This window comes from Pseudopodoces humilis, chromosome 1 (assembly GCF_049639895.1).
Source record: "Pseudopodoces humilis isolate 2021_Gansu_Grassland_sample_001 chromosome 1, ASM4963989v1, whole genome shotgun sequence".
Classification (NCBI taxonomy): Eukaryota; Metazoa; Chordata; class Aves; order Passeriformes; family Paridae; genus Pseudopodoces; species Pseudopodoces humilis.
Window position 1 is genome coordinate 100534154 of NC_142200.1, and position 16732 is coordinate 100550885.

The window sequence follows — 16732 nt, forward strand, 5'->3', positions numbered from 1 at the left end:
CTCAGGAACTGGAACGAGGCAAACAGCAGTCATCTCCATCACACAACTTAGTATACTTTCATAGTCAGTAAAATTAGCTAATGTTACTCTACCAGCAATCTTGATGGAACAAATATATTAAGTTTTCTTTAATCAGACCATTGCAGTATTGGAAAAATTTATACCTATATAAGTGGGTTTATGAAACAGCTTATTTTGCTGAAGATATGGTTTGGGGCATTTACATATTGGAATGTGTTTGTAGCTGAGACATGAGGATGCCTTGAGAAGATGAAAACGGCAATCATTGGACTTCACCTTGGGCACAGCTAGTCACTTGACTTGACTGCATGTTGCTTTGCTTGCCTGCATTGCCTCTGCATGGGGTGAAATGTACCTTCCCTATAAGAAAATGCATCCAGAATACTATGACAAAAACCCACCACTAGAGCAGTCCAGTGGTGTTACTGAGTTTGTACTGGATCAGAGCAATGTGCACACTGAGAATTTTCTAAAATGAAAAAAAAGAGTAAATATAAAATTTCATTTTACAAAAAGAAAAAACATTTCCTCAGCAAAGAGCTAAGAATCCTCTTCAGACCAATCTGTATTAAAATATTTATTGTAGAGAGATATGATGTTGGAGGGAAGGCATCTATACTACATAAATATTTCTCCCTCTTTTTCTTGAAATTATATTATAAATTATCACTATTAGTTTATTAAGCACTAATTTCCAAGCACATATGGATAAGCAGCCTCTCTATGTTTTCAATATAAAGAGTGTCCCCATTAGATATTTCAAGGCAAAAATCATGGTCAATACAACAGACGACAAGCCATAAATTAGTAAACTGATATAAAGCCCTGCTGGCTCAGTGGCTGGAAACCAGCAGGGTTTCAATCAGACCCTTTTGTGTTATACTCAGCAGAGAGCTGAAGCAGCCCTAGCACCAGGAACTAACTCTTCTGCTCGGTGAACAGGAGTGACCTGCCAAAAATGTTTCAAGAGTAGCTGAAGACAGGGTTTCCCTCAAATTTCTATCAGTATTATTAAAATTCTGTCTGTGTGTCATCAGACCAGAAGTCCATACAGCAAAATATCTTTCCCAGTGGCTAAAAAGTAGGTGCTCAATGAAAGCACATAGAAGAGAAGGCATCCACTATCTTGAGATAATTCAGTTTATGATGAACCTATTTACTCATTTCCTGATAACTCTAGGTAAGTTTTTTTGTTATTTTTTGGTGTGAGAAAGCATAAGTTTGAGTTGTGATCATTAACTGAGTTTGAAATAGATTTTAATAGAATAGCAGTCTTTCATCCAAGAAAGTTTTCTGAGCAAACATTTTGAATGATAACTTCAATACACGGTAACCCAGCATTGAGGACAAAATATCGTCTCTGAGCCCATTAAAGATTCCTTGAGTCTTGTTATGTAAGCAGGTGATAGGCTTGCAAAATAGGAAATTGCACCCTGCAAGAGGATGTATACGTGCCTGTGTCTTGTTCTATCTGCTGCACAAACATTTTTGCATGGAAATGCGAGATCAGAAGACCACACATTTAGCATCTCTCTTCAGAAGGCACACTTGGGATCTTTTTTTCCACACAAAATCTAAGGGTCCTATATCAAAGAGACCTTAATGTGCTAAGTACCTACAAAACCTTGCTAAGACACATGCAGTGCATCAAACAGCCTGCAGCCTCTACCTGGCTCAGCTACAGAGCTAATACCTGCGCAATTGCACTGACCCTTGGATAAAAAAACTGTATAAAAGGCTGCCATCACCTCAGCTAAAGTCATAAGCATGGGCTCAGAAATTGACTTCTGTAGGCAGTTCCTCCAAACTGTCCCCTGCTACAGCCCACGCTGCTACTTCTCACTTCCAGGCAGGACCTACAGTCACGTCTCTTTCTGCAGCACTGCCCCATATGCCCCTTGCTACATTGTCCTCCACTATATAATACAAATCCAAAAGACCATCCAAGAAGCAAATCTATCCAATCCCGTCCAAAATATCTCCAGAAGGATCAAGCCTTTGTCATAAAACAGAATAACCACATGTATAAAGGGATCCAGTCAATGATTTAGGAAATAAAATGCTCTTTGTGTGCACATGCCTTTGGTCATTGAACCACGACCAAATTCTGGTGCAGATTTATTTTAAGGAAAATGCCTGTTTTCCCAAGTCAGTCAGCCAGTCTCTGACATGCCTCTTCTTAGCTCAATCCTCCACCACGTTTTCTTCCCATCCTTAAAAAATATGTACTTCTTCTATCTTCAGCCCTTTACAGTCCTGCCAGCGCCTATTTGCTCCCTCCTCTTAGGCCATCCCACAGTAGGCCAGGTTTCTTTCTCTATTCTTTTCAAAGTTGGAAAAAAAAAAAAAGTTACTTTTATAACCTGTGCGTAACAAGCTTTCCTACCTCCCAGGGTCTTGTAAGTTTAAATATGGGTCACATACTGTAAAGCAGACAGGGTCACCTCCCTCCAAGGTCTCTGCAGGATTTCTTTGGATGGTCTGAATGTCCCACCTACACCCTCTTGTCTCCTTCCTCTGGTTTCCCCCTTGTAAACCAGCCTGGTGGAAATCCTCTGATGGAGCTGGCCCAGCTACCAGTATTTCAATGGGCTCATCTCTGGCTAAATAATTATTTTAAGCTTTCCATCGAGCATTGTTCCTCTGGGAGAAGTGACCTATTGTTCTGCACCAGTTTCTATTGAAGGGAAGCATTAGAAAGCCAATGCAATTAGCATGCTGACTAGGCTGCTCACAAAGATGAATTTGGAGTCAGCGTTACCTCTAATAACTATTGCCTAATCACATTCGGTTTAATTACATAGATCACTGATTCTCCCAGGAAATGCCTGATGCCTGCCTGCCTTTTTGTGTTGCTGTTAAGTGCCCATTGGAGGCAGCCTGACCATCAAGTAACTATGCAGCTGTCCTTTGCTGCTGTCTCCCCTGTGGTAGGGGAAAGCCCTGTAGGTGTACAAAGTCTTCCTCATCAGGCTTTGATATGAGACAGGGGAGAAAGCAGCCTGACTTTTGGGAGGAGGGCAACTCTGTGTGTGCTCTTGAATTGTTACATATTGCTTATGGATACATATTTCAGGGGCACGTCCATTGCCCTTTGCTCCTGAAGCTCCCAGGTTTTGACACACATTGATACAACTCATGTCTGAGGGAAGCTAGGTTTGTTAGCTTAGCACTCAAAAACAAAGAATAATTGAAAGTCTCACTTGTTTACCATTCTGTTCAAGCATTGTTATTCACAGCAGCAAAACATAAAGTGGCCAGATTTTTTAGGCAGATCCACACTGGATTCTAAATCAATAAAACAAGGACTAGAAATAATTTTGCATTAGCAAGGCCCAGGGGGCAATACACTGATTTTAAAAAGTATATGGAGGCAGTGCTTGCATTAGGCAAAACCATGGCTTTTCTCAAACTGCCATTCACTGAAAATAGCCTTTTTTGTTTCTGCATTGTGTCAAACCTATGCTGGAGCATTCCCATAAGATACAAAAAGGCTGGATGAAGAATTCACCTTACCAGCAGTATAATGACACAGGCCATTTGCATTACTTCAAGAAGCATTCTTCACAGCCTCATCTGTACAATATTGCTTTTCTCATGAACAGAAGAAAGACATGAAGAAACACAGCAGCTGAGAATTGAGGAAATATAATTATTTACAGTAACATGCACAGGAGGATAGAGGGCAGGAGGATGTCACACTTGTTATGATGCTGTCACTTGTACACTTGTCACCAAGGGGTATGGTCGTGTCCCTTGCATGTACATTGCCATGTCAGAAGTCAGCTCTGTCATGCATACAATTGTATTGCAAGTCTGCTGAAACTAAGCTGCCAAAAAAAAGGATAAATTTTCCATTGGATCAGTGCATCAACCCTTTCTAGCAGCATCCCATACGTAGGTTGGATTAAATGTACCATGAACCTGTACTCCAAATGGACTGGAATATAAATTGCCTACGCAAGCTCATTTTTTCAGTTTGGTTTGCTGGGAGATCTATTTTAAAGCTATGTGTGCTCTGGACAGTTTCTTCCTTCCAAGAGAGGGCACCATTAGCTCTCCTTCAACTGCTCTTTAAAGCTGGGGTAATAGGAATAGCTCCAGAGAGGCTTTGCAAGCCTGGGTTCCTTTTGGACATCTCAAATATCTGCAGATGTGTTCTATGAGTGCCCCATAGGATGTCTGGTCACAGGGGCAAGGGCAGTGCCTGAAGGATGCCACCACTCTGCAGTGCCAGAGCTGCATTCCCATGACATTTTTGCCTAGCCAGGCTTGGTTTGACCTAGCTTGGCCTGGTCTCCATGGGCAGCAGTAGGGGTTACACAGTGCTGTATTTCTTACCCACAACCAGCAAATTCACACAGAGATCCTCAGCTTTTGATAATTTAACAGGCTCCAAAAGCTAGGTGGGAATCTGTACAACCAGCTGTGACCCTTACTGGCTGTACTTTGGCTTGCTAAGCCAATGCCAGGACAAACATTGCTAAATAAAAGCCGTCTGTGAGACAAGGATATCCATCTCTTGTACCATCATTGCTCCTGAGAGGGACAGTGTCCCACGAAGTCTAGTGCAATGCATAAGTCTCAGCACTTTAAAAAAGAAAAGGAAAAAAGGGTGCAAACATGCAATACAGGATAAAGATGAACAACACTTACTGTGCTATTTCAGAGCTAGTTCAGTTTCAGGGCTGTAACTCACTGAAGAAAGCAGTCTCTGAGGTTAACATACACACATTAAATAACATTCCTTCTGCTCTCTTTAGAAAGAAAACAGGTTTTCAAGTAAAAGGATTTCTGCAACAAGAGCTCTGGTGTTGAGCTTCACACAGATGGTGCTTATTAGAGAGATTTCAATTCCCAACAAACAATTTAAAGCGCCACCTGATCTGCAATTTCAGCTCCTCTCTCAAATAAACAGCAATAATTCACATTGTGGGATTGGGGCCTTACTTCTTCCATTTATGTTTACAGATGGGCTCCAAGCAGGCCTCCTCATGATGCAGGGAGCAAGATCAGCCACCCCAGTGAGCCCCCTGAGCAGGACATGTCCATTTGTGTCTGCCATGTCAGTGGCACCCCTCCTGGGGTCTGCCATGGGTCTGATGCAGGTGGGTGCTGACAAAAGAACTGAGCCCATCTCGGACAACAAACATAATGCCACTTCAAGGAAGCCGAGTCACCTTCACTGCTGTTCCCACCCCCCACCTTTGGCAATTGCAAGGCCCCTCTTTCTTGGCACACCCACGTCTGGTATAAACAGCAGGTATCAAATGCTGCTGCAGAAGCATTGCCCCAGTCAGCAGCCTTAGGACAAGCATGAACAAGGCCATTTGTGACGAGTTACTGCTGAAATGTGTCTCAAAGAGTGATGGTGAAGCCCTTCCATGTTCAGTGCTGTAGGAGGCATGTGGGACTGACCCAGGTGCCATGGTAGGTGGTCCAGCTGTGACTGTGGGCCTCCTCAGGGCACGTTATCTTTTACTGGTTCCCTTGTACATTTCTGATGTGTTCTGATGCTATCATTGGGCATTCAGATAGTTCCCCAAAGGCTGGCTTTGTTGTTTTCCTGGGTCAAGGTCAGGAGTGCCAAAGGGTAAGGCTTGCTTAGGGCTGCTGTTAATAATGATGGAGCCTGTGGAAAAGACTTTATTCCTCTCTTATCTTTTAATAGCAGTTTTCTATATCTTGTCTTAATCTGCTATATCCTGTGCAGGCAGACAGGGAGGTTAAACTGCAGCTGTGTTTCTTTGGCTGTTTTCTATTCTTGCACCCTCTGTCACTTTTCTGTTTATTTGAAGTTGACTGCACTGAACTCAGTGGAATTTCTGAATGCTCATCCTTCCCAAACACCCACGCTATTCTATACTTATACCATTCTTCATTTTAAGTTCCTCTCTTTTGGTGCTTTGAAAGTGGGATTTAGCAAGTCAGGGTCCTCACCTCTCTGGGATAAATACAGAGGCATTGCTCTGCCTCTGTCAGATACAGACAACAGCAGTTTCCTGTCTGATAAGAACTTTTAAATCTTGTTTGAAAGTTGCTTTCTGATCTTCACAGAGGAGGTTCATAGACGTACAATGTACATTTCAATTTCCTTCTTGATACTAATTATTCTTCTTCAGAGCAATACTAACTTATTTAGAATCTTCTCAAGCCAGCAGATTTTGAAGTGGGGGGAACGAAATCATGTGCCAAAAGAGCAAATATTTATTTAATTACTTTTATTAAAATAAAAATATCATGCATTAATACTCATTAGACATTTCTGAGAACCAGTAATATGAAGATTAAGACTACATAATTTCTGCATAAAATAGGTTGAGCTGGTAAAACATGCAGCCTATGTACTGGAAGGGACCAGATGGAAAGACGAAAATGAGAAAGGTGCTGTTGCGGTTTTGTTGTTTTCTTTTTTCTAAATTTTCTAAAAAATTACTTAATTTACTAATTGTGATACCAGGGACCTATCCAGGCTAAATGCATACTGACAGTTTCAGCTCCTTTCTTCTTTACTGCCTTGCCAATGCAGTGTATTTTGCTCTGTTACGAAGACTCTGCAATTCCTTTAATCTTTGTCTGCCACGTGTTCCACCAGTTGGATATTAAACACCCATACTCATTGTACACTGGGGCTGCATTTGGCTGCCTTTGCTAACAGAATTTCTCTTCCTGCCTAGTATAGTACAATTTAAATCATCAGTGTGACTCTGGTTGAGACTTTATTTCACTTTAGTTATGCACTTTGGAATTGGCCAACACTATGGTTTCATATGCCACGTGGATCAGCTTATGAGGGATTGCTTTCACTCTGCTTCTGCTCTTGTCATGGAAGTGAAGTGGGAACCTGACACATAAAAGAGCAGCTTTTTTTAGGGCCCTGATAAGCAGCACCTGGGCTTTCATATTGCACTTCCATTGGTCACAAGGGTTGCCTGTATTATTGCTCACATTATGAAACTCCAGCACTGTGCATGCAGAGAGCCAAAGAGTGTTGAAGAGAGGAAAGAGTGCTGTTACTAGCTTCACTAAGCTCTGAATAAATCCCCAAGGTGACAAATTTTATGAGGAAAAAAAAAAAAATCTAAGTCCATCAATAAAGAACTCTTAGTGTGAATTATCCTCTGGCTACAAACTACAAGCTAGCCACTGCTTCTTTTTCCCCCCCAAATACAACAGTATATTACAATAAAAGTCCTCCAAAAATTAAAAACAATTAAAAAGAATAATATACACCTCATTTTTTCATCGCTCATATACAAACAATCTTTGATCAACAGTATAAACCATTAAACCATATAAAAGTCAAAAGTTTCTTATTTTACAAATAGTGCTTTCATAGCTGAGTAACTTTACAATGCTGTGAGGGTACCATCTGTATCTGTGGATATATTGCTTGACAGTTTATTAAAACCAAGTCATCATACCTTATATTCGGTTGATTGCATCAGTACAAAGCAGCCTAAAATGGGCAATGGATCCATAGGATCTCTGATTATTGTGAGGGATTTTCAAAAATCACTCAACATTAGCCTTGTTTTAGACTCTCAGTGTAACAAATTTAAACATCCCATTAATTTCAAGGAGAACACTATTAGGAATGTAGGATTAAAAAGCAACGTAGGTATGTGAGCCAAGCCTCCTACCATTGTAGACAACAATTTTGATTATTCCCTTTAATGAAATATGAGGATAACATTGATGGTGGTTGCAAATGAACACTCTCCAGCTAGCATGCGGGAGGTAAGAAGAAGAGTCTGGATAAATTCCAGATTGTCTGGAAATGATGTACTGTATTGGCTGTGTAGGAACACCACCTTCTACCAGTCCAGTTGTTAGAGGCATTTTTGATTTCTGGTTTCCACCTTATTAATCAGAAAAATCCATTACTTCAAAATGAGCGACAGAAAGAGACCAAAGATGCCATCTGCACCATGTTAGAAGATGACAGCAAAGTTGATGAAGCACCAGCCCCAAATCTTGACTGAAGGTGTTCAGCCTACTGACTGCATCAGTGCAACAAGTGCTGTGTCTTTTGCCAGGTAGGTCTTCAGTTACAAAGTTTTTCTCTTGGGAAACCCATTTTTGGATGCTATTGGGGGCTTAGCTTTACCACTAACTGTGGTACAGCTATGACAGCACTCTTCTCTCCCTGCATAAAAAGAAGGGGCTGCACCAACATGCGATTCTCAGTCCACACGGCCATGGTAATAGAGGTGGTGATCTCCCTAACACCAGACATCAAATGCAGGCAGGAGGCATGTCAGAAAGCAAAGCATATCATGGAAGCTCTGTGATTTCAACTCCCCTGCATAATTAAAGTAATACATAACCAAAAGTGTTACTGTTTTGAAGTCTCACTGCCTGCCTACACACTTCCTCGCACAAGAAAGTTATTTCATCATGTCTCATCTTAACATCATTGTATTTTTTCCTGATACTGAGCCAAAATATCATGCATTTGCTTCTTTCTTTCTTGGCTGTGTCTCTGTTTAGATACTGCATTAAGTGCAATACAGAGTAGAGGTTGTAGGTTTGGCTCTGAAGTGATACATGGTCCAGATATTCAGTTTGGTTTTCTATGGACAGGCCTCACCCTCCTACCAAGCTCTCTTGGCTCAGCATAGTTCTGACCCCACCCCAATGAAGTGTGGAGTTCTGTAGCTCTTCTCCATGAAAAGAGGCTGTGGAAGTAGTGATCAATACCTTATTCCTTTAAAGCAAGAAAACAAGACATTAAATCTTTGGTCCTAATGCAGCCCATTTGACAAGCTACTTGAAGGTGTCAAGTTTTTCTTTTGTATAAATTTTTTTTCTATTATTTTCTTTATTATTTAAAAAGGCTCCTTGAAAGTTGTATGTCAGAACAAAGAGTGAACAATTATAAGAAGAAAGGCAGAAAATGGGATCCCAATATAAAAATTTGAACCAGTGGTGATAAAACATTACAAAGCACTCTTGCTAAATGTTATACAAAGAGTCTGACATTTCACAAGTGTACAGTTCCCATCAAGAAGGAGGACACAGGTATATTTTCATACTTTGTCCCGATTCAAGTGTTTTCTCATAGAGAAACTTTGGGGGAAACAATGGCCAGAGTACCGTAACTGCACATTTGAGTGGCAGTGGTCAATAGTAACAGAAAATGTTGAACCCTGAAGAATGAGCGCTTGTCTGGAAATGCAAAGTTTCTTCTCGGCACCCTGGAGCACCCACAGACAGACCAAGAACACCCCAGGTATCTTGTGATGGGACTTCTTCAAGCTGTTTGCGGTCCTGTGACATTGCTGTAACCGTAACTATGTCTCCCAGGGAAGAGAAGAGATAATCACCATAATAAGAATGCCATATACATTGGCTTTCACACAAGCAATCTCTGCAACCCCCATCACATCAAGCTGGGATTGGGGATAGGAGCACCTGTACCTGCAGGAACAGTCAGTGGCCTCAGTGATGTCCCTGTGCAAACTCAGCAGCTGTCCCAGGTATGGACTGGTCAGCTGAAGCCCTTCCCTGACATTATTCTCACTGTGCAAGCCCTTCCCTTTCTAATAAACCACAGGACCACGTTTTCTAATGCTGGGGCAGGCTTCAAGTTGTGGTGAGGTTGGTGGGATGGGGCATCACCCTGAGGCATTCCAGAAACCACCATCTAGTTCCAACCACTCTCTCTAAAAAAGCTTCCTTTGGTGTTGACTGTCAGATGGAGACAAAAGCAAGCCCCTGGCCTCTGGATGAATTTACTCAACAAAATCAATTGCAACATGAAGAAAATTTCCCAGGTCAGCTCCCTTTTCAGCAGAAGAAAACAACCCAAGGCCCACAATGAAATCAAGTGTGCTGACACTGCACACAATCACTGGAAAACATTGCAGGAAGATGAAGACTCTTGACTTACATTTTCATACACTTAGAAGTTATTAAAAGCCCTAAATTATTATTGCAAAATGAGTCCTGTAATAACTACTGCTTTACGATAGATGCTAAGGACTAACTTGTGGATGTTTTATTTTGCCTTCCATAAGAAATACAGTAAAAAGGGAAATTTTACCTTTCTCAAGTGGTAAGGCTGTTAGCTTTTAGAAGAGGCTTCGTTATGCTACATTTCCCTATTTAGCTGTGTCTTTAAAATCAGTCTTTTCTACCCACACTTCCAGTTGACCTTTCAAGTTATTTCTGGATGTTGATTTATGCTGCTTAACCATGTTCTCCTGCATGAGCACCTACGATCTGCTGGGGTCTCCTTGCTGTTTAATGTGCAATGAGCTGCAATGGAAAAACCAGGACATTTCTGCTGCTTACTTGTGGGTTTTTTGGTTTGTTTTTTTTTCTTTTTTTTTCTTTTTATTCTGGTGGAAATGATTTTGTATATTGCTATTGTCTGTTACCCTGAGCATCACCCTGCATAGCACCTGTGCTTCCAGCCACAGCCAGTTGCTGCACAGTCCCATCTGCTCCCAGAGCCACTGTGCCTGCCCCTGCAGGCACCACCTAGCTTTTTTTTTGCTGGCTTTTGAATCATTACTGAGCTGCCAACTTACAAATCATGGCTTACAGGATGCCTATTTACCAGAAATACTTCACAATATATAGTTGATACCGCCAATCTGGAATCTACATTCGTATCAACCGTTTGTGGTCCTACATCCTCTTTTCTACTCTTTTCGTCAAAAACATCACATTCCAAGAGAGATGTTCTTTGAAACTTAGATTACTTAATTTTTAGATGAATCTCCTTGTTTCTAGCAACGAACTGCTACTGAATCCCTCCTGAATTGTTTTAAAAGGGCAAGTGTTAACCTCTATTGATGCTACATAATGCTGGTGATACACACTGCTATTTGTCAGCGGCTTTCTTGTTTTAGCTAACAGATTAAAATCAGTAAATTCCTTTGTGCAGTAGTGTTTGAAAGATTCTGTGGGAGAATATGCACTATGTGATTTTCTAGTGTTCTGCTTGGAGACGTAACAGATTCAGCAAATTGAAAAATTATCTGTGAATTCTGTTAAGATCTTTTTTTAGTTTTATGTACATTTTTGCCAGGGTGGTGGGTGGGGAAAAGCAGCGCTGCCTGTGCGCACATGTTGCACACTTGTGAGAGCAACACAACAAATCTGCTCCCAGGAATGCAAGGAGAAATCTGCTGCTAATTGGACGTGGGAACTGAATTCTAGTTACTGTTTTAAATATAAGCCACTGATAATCCAAGTCAAACATTGCATCTTCCACACTGCTGTGTCTGGGACTTGGTCATGGTGAGACAACTCTACCAAACAGAACAATCTCTGGATTCTGACCCAACATGCCACTTCACCCTGTACTGTAGTGGGACCTGTGAGCTGTACACATACAAACTGCTAATGCATGTTACTTAAAAAAGGGCTCATTTCACATGACTGAAGGTCTCCTTTACTCCGTAAATCTGAAAAAACAGATTTGCCCTAAGGATTTGCTGCTTGATCCTGGACTTCAGATACAATACTTAAACTGAAATATATAATGATGTATTCGAAATACAGCAGCAGCATAAATTTGACTGGTTTTTGCTACTTAATATAGACTACAGGTCCTCTCCAAGTCAGCTGCTTATGCTACCTTCAAGCAAGTTACCCAACTAGTTAAGGGCCTTTGTCCCCAAATGAGAAGTTGCTTTCTGATCTAGTGGTTTGATTAAAATAGCACTGCCAAGCTGCTGGTGGGATGCATCTACAGGACTGACTAAGTTCACACTTTAGGCATTTTACTCCTCCTACATTCATAAGAAATGTTAGTGATGGAATAGTTTTATGGGTCACTGGAAAGAGTAGCTGTTTTTGCTGCTGTGACTGATTTATAGCAACAAGCCAAAATCTTAGCCTTGCCTTGCCTGCCTATACCACACTAATAACCAGAAGATGACACTGAGTATTTCAAAGAAGCAGTAGGCAACCCTGTGCTTCAGAAGAGGGAGACAATATTTTCCATCATACCAGATTTTTCTTTCTTTCCTTAATTCATTCTTACTGCTCCTCCTGCATTGCAAGGATAGTAACCCCAAAGGGACATGTAACTAGCCCCAGCCTTTGCCCCAGTGTGGGACAATTGGCAGTATTCTCTTGAAGTGACTGAAGTGTGCTACTTTGATACCCCTTCAGTAGGGTAAATTATTTCTGCTTTGAGCCCCTTTAAAAAGGGAAATGAGGCTGCTTGGCTAGAGCTACCAGTGTTTCTTGCCTTAGTCAAGTTTAATTTAGTATAGTTCTTCCAGTCTGTCTCATGAGTGCTCCAATTTGCCACTATTTGCATTTCCTTGACATTTAATTGAAGTCTGTTAAACATTATCTGACATTTCATTTTTCAGTTACGGCAACATCTTTAACAGTGTTGTTGAAGAAGAAAGGCATTTTGACAACTTGACAGCTGCATAAGGGATCAGAACAAGAAACAGTTTTGGGTTTGACCATCAGAAAACAGACTAGTGAGCACTTTATGATCATGTATAGGTGACTTGGAGGCGTGTTCCTCTTGTCAGTTTGTAGCAGTAGTGGTCAGCAGGTGATGCATTGTGCCATTTTGCTCCTTGTGCTAGTTTTCCCCAGACCAATCCACTCCATACTGCCCTGGGCAGAATCGCCCATACGTCCCTCAGATGCATTTCTCACCTTTGGGCCAAAAGGCTGTATATGGAGCCAATTTGTAAAAAATCTGGTGGTTTGGAATAACAGTTTCAGTTCCAGGAGATTTGGAACATAATTCTTTTTCCTGCTGGTGATCTGAGCAACACTTAGCAGACGAGCAGTACAAGCATCTGATCTTGTAAAAGATCCAAAAATTCTGTTAGAAACATTTATAAAAATACAGAATGTAGAAAGGAATTTGACTGTACAATGTGTACAGCTTTCAAGTTCATCCCAGAGTGGCTTTTTACCATGCTACCATTTGAAAATGTAAGTAATGCAGCCATATTTCTTCAGTCCAGGAAGATCCTGCTCCATCCCAACATGCATCCGAGCACAGGCTATGGACCTCAATTATTACGTGGAAATGGGCAAGGAAAGACCCAAACTACCATCAGACAGGCTTTGCAGTTTCAAAGCCCCACGCTGAAAAGCAGAGGTGCTTTTTGATGCATTGTGATTGCCATTTGCTCTGAGCCAGAGTCCACTCTTGCAGCAGCCAACAGTTCACTTATCCAGCTTGCCTTGCTGCAAGAAGAAATTCTCTATGGTCATGCTGAGGCCTCAATGTATTCACTTTTTGGTGCCGCTACCCTCAAGTACTCTGGGTTTTCTGCTGCGGGAACTTTTAAAAGACCGTTAGGTTTGGTTTCCTTTGGTAAGAAGTCCTGCTGGTAGTCAGGATTGTCCAGATTTATTTGGTGGTTGCCTGCTTGGATCCAGTAGGGAGAGCTCTCAAAGACTGTCTTGGCCAGGGGAGACTGGTTGGTGTTGAGATACTCAGGGTTGTCCACAGCTGTGCTGTGTGAATTCTGGTAGCTGGAGTCTGTGGGCACCTTTGAGTTTGCTGTGAGAGAGAAGTTGTTGTAGATTGGATTCTGGACTGCTGAGGCAGATGCTTTCTTGGGCACCAATTGGTTTACATACTCTAGTATAAAAAGAAAATAAAAATGAGAAGGAATGAAAAGGAAGATATAAACTTAATGCAGCCATTTGGTGTCACTTGACATTTAGTTTCAACCCAGCTGCCACTTGCACTTCGCACATGGCACGTCTCTGTACTTCCCAGAGGGAAAAAGAGCCAAAGGCAGGGACTGCCACTCACTCTGGGGCACCAAACATGCTGCCCTGAGGTTCACCTTCAAGAATTTTGTTTGCCAACCAGCAGAAAGATGGCTTGGACCATGAGACAGTGAGATAGCTACTGCTGATTTTAGTGGCGTGTGGGTGGCTGTGTCCCAGATAGTGTTCTGAAATGGCAGTTTGGGAGGTTAGCTGCCAGAAGCTGTTTCCCTGGGAAAAAATGTTTAGAGATGAGGAAAATGCCTAGAAAATACAGGACTGGCAGTAACAGTGAGTCCACATTTCACGTCAGTGCTATTCCTTGCAGGGCCTTTCACCCTTTTTAGCTATGGCATATTCTTGGAACGGTTGGTTGGGATTTTTTAAGGACACAAAGCATCATCACTGCATTATCCAGCCCCATCTCCCTCCGTGCTCACTGGCTCTCTCTCTCTCATCGCCTACACTGTAAGTTCATGTGAAACCATGAACTGCCTTCTGTGGATTAACTTCTGAAAGCAATGAAACAACCATAAAGCTCTTTATGTTGTTGAAACGGTAAAAAAAAATAACCCAAATTTTTAGAGGCTATTTTCTCAAGTAGAAAACTTTAAACATATAACCACTCATGCAAACTCCCTGCCTAGATGGCACACATGGCTAACACAAGGAATCTGGCTTCTGAGGGAAATGAAATGAGAAATGGTCAGAAGCAGGCAGATAAGGGCTAGGAAAATGATATATGAACACTCTTCCACTCCCATTTACTGAGACAAAAGGGTAGAAAGCAGTTGAGTTGCTTCATTTCTACAGAAAAGGAAAATTATTATATTTGCAAGCATTGTGAATTTGCAAGGCTTGTGAATGAGTGGCCATGGGATGGAAAAACAGGAAAAACAGGAGAGGTACTCACCTGGGGCTGGTAGGAAGCTGTCATCTATGCTGTCCTCCAAGAAAGCACCTGTTGGGTCTGAGCTATACCTCTGAACAAAGCTGTCTTCCCGCACAGGGTGCCCCTGCTAGGATGAAAGTAGAGAAAAACAGTATTAAAGGGACTGATTTGTAGAAGCTGATCCACGTAGGAGGAGTTACTCCTTTATTAAAGATCATTCTACTTACCCCGTTCCTGTCAATGCAGGTTGTAGCAGAGTTGTTGCTGGTAGCACTCTTAAAAGACAAAGAAAGAAAACACAGACATTATGAGAAGCAGTTCACTCTTAAAATTTCATGTCATGTTTCCACATCGGAGAATTTTCATACCAATGAACTCAAGAGAGGAGTGCGAGATGTTGAAGGGCTGTTGAAAAAGCCCTGGTGTGGCACAAGGTACTCATCTGCATCCACTATATCTTCCATGTCCTCCTCCTCCATCAGGGTGCGATAAAACTTGGAGTCCGTAGGGCTGGGCAGGTGCATCCTATCATCTCCCTGTTAAAAAAGTCAGCATGAGACAGACTTGCAGACTCCTTTCAAGCCCCCATTCTTCCCGAGACAATTTAACAAGAGGCACAAGAAGCAAAACCTCGATTCACAGATTCACAGAATATTCTGAGTTGGAAAGGACACACAAGGCAAGTCAGTGCTTAAGTAAATGGCCCATACAGAGACATGTGTGTTTAACCAAATTTACCTAGAGTTTAGGGGAACTTAGGCCTGCAATCTCAGTAAAATAACTGCATTTTGAAGAGGATCGAACTCTGTTCTCCTCTCATGATTACAGTATGGACTGCTTCTGGTCCTAGTCTGAGACCAGTACTAAGAAAATAGTGACCAGTCTTGACATTTTGTTTGTGGCTCTGGCTGAATGTGTTAAAACCTGGAAAGCAACAACAAATCTGTCCTTCAGTTGTCCATATCATATGTTCTCATATGCATTATAGTTACTTTGGGCCTCAGATGAAATGCCCATCAGACGTCTTCCCACCACTGTGGTCAGTACCTGTATAACAAGATAGCGTGGAGGGTCACGGGCCATTTTTGAGAATTCAGCTATCAGCTCACGAAACTTGGGACGGCTGTCTGCATCGATCATCCAGCCTGCAGGAAAAGCAATGCACAAACAAAATTGTTTTGGTGTTCAAACACAGTGTGTAAATAAAATGTAATAGCAAAAAAAGCAGTGCCATGCATGGAAGAAATAAAGGAACCACCCCTAAGGGACCAACATAAAAAGTTAATTCACCAGCCATGGGTGTGAATTTCAGGATTTAAAATGCAGATCTTGTCAGTTTTCAGAAGAAAGAGATAAAACCACATGCTGGGAAAGCTTCAGGCTGAGTCTGTCTCCTCTCCTGCTGGCCTATCCCCATGTGGGCAGGCTGGTCCCACCTGAGGGATAATCCCAATCAGTTTGCTTTGGAAAAAGCTCTTGAAGGAGAGGAAGCAAATTGACACCAGTGAATGCCTGCAGAGGTACCAGGATTTGACCACCTAACAGTCACTGGACTGCTTCATTAAGTCCTGGGAAGTCTACAGCCTCCCTCTGTACCCAGATGTCTTCTAAAATTCAAAACATCCTCACTGGAGACATACTGAAAGATTACTGCAACTAAGCTGTATTTAATTAGTAAACTGACTTCAACAAAAGTAAGTCCTTACAGCTTAGATTGGATCAATGCTAGAAGAGATTTCAAATATAGATACTGGAGGTTTTACATCTGATATTACTTAGGAAACCCACTGTAATCAACTAACAGATGAGCTGGTCTAGAGACTTCTGTGTTTAAAATTAAAACTAATAAAGGTCAAGCTTAGTGTGTCTAGAGGAACTCAGAAGAAACAGCCCGTCTAAATTAATGGAAAAATGAAGTGGTAATATGCCTTCTGAAATCTGCATTAGACGAAGATATCCACATTAGACAAAATCTCATCATTTCCAGGGACTTTTTACCATACTAGAAGTATGATTCTCCACTAATTCAAAAAGAAATGTTTCTTGCTGTTAGAGAAAATGGAGTGTTTGGGAATTTGCTGCTCTTGCAGGAGTAGAATCTAC

General features: G+C 41.6%; 1 protein-coding gene across 3 annotated transcripts in view; it reads right to left on the reverse strand.

Annotated features, from left to right (window-relative positions):
* Window positions 1-6227: 6227 nt before the first annotated feature.
* EGFR (epidermal growth factor receptor) overlaps window positions 6228-16732 on the reverse strand; it is a 159053-nt gene continuing 148548 nt past the window's right edge. For 2 of the 3 annotated variants that reach the window (XM_005519095.3, XM_088063017.1), the window contains exons 24-28: window positions 15677-15774; window positions 14998-15165; window positions 14857-14904; window positions 14651-14756; window positions 6228-13603 (exon numbers count right to left, since the gene is read on the reverse strand). In XM_005519095.3, the coding sequence (XP_005519152.2) occupies window positions 13227-13603; window positions 14651-14756; window positions 14857-14904; window positions 14998-15165; window positions 15677-15774 (797 nt within the window). In that variant the 3' untranslated portion in view covers window positions 6228-13226. The remainder of the gene's footprint in view (window positions 13604-14650; window positions 14757-14856; window positions 14905-14997; window positions 15166-15676; window positions 15775-16732) is intronic. The other variant, XM_088063010.1, reaches the window with a different exon arrangement.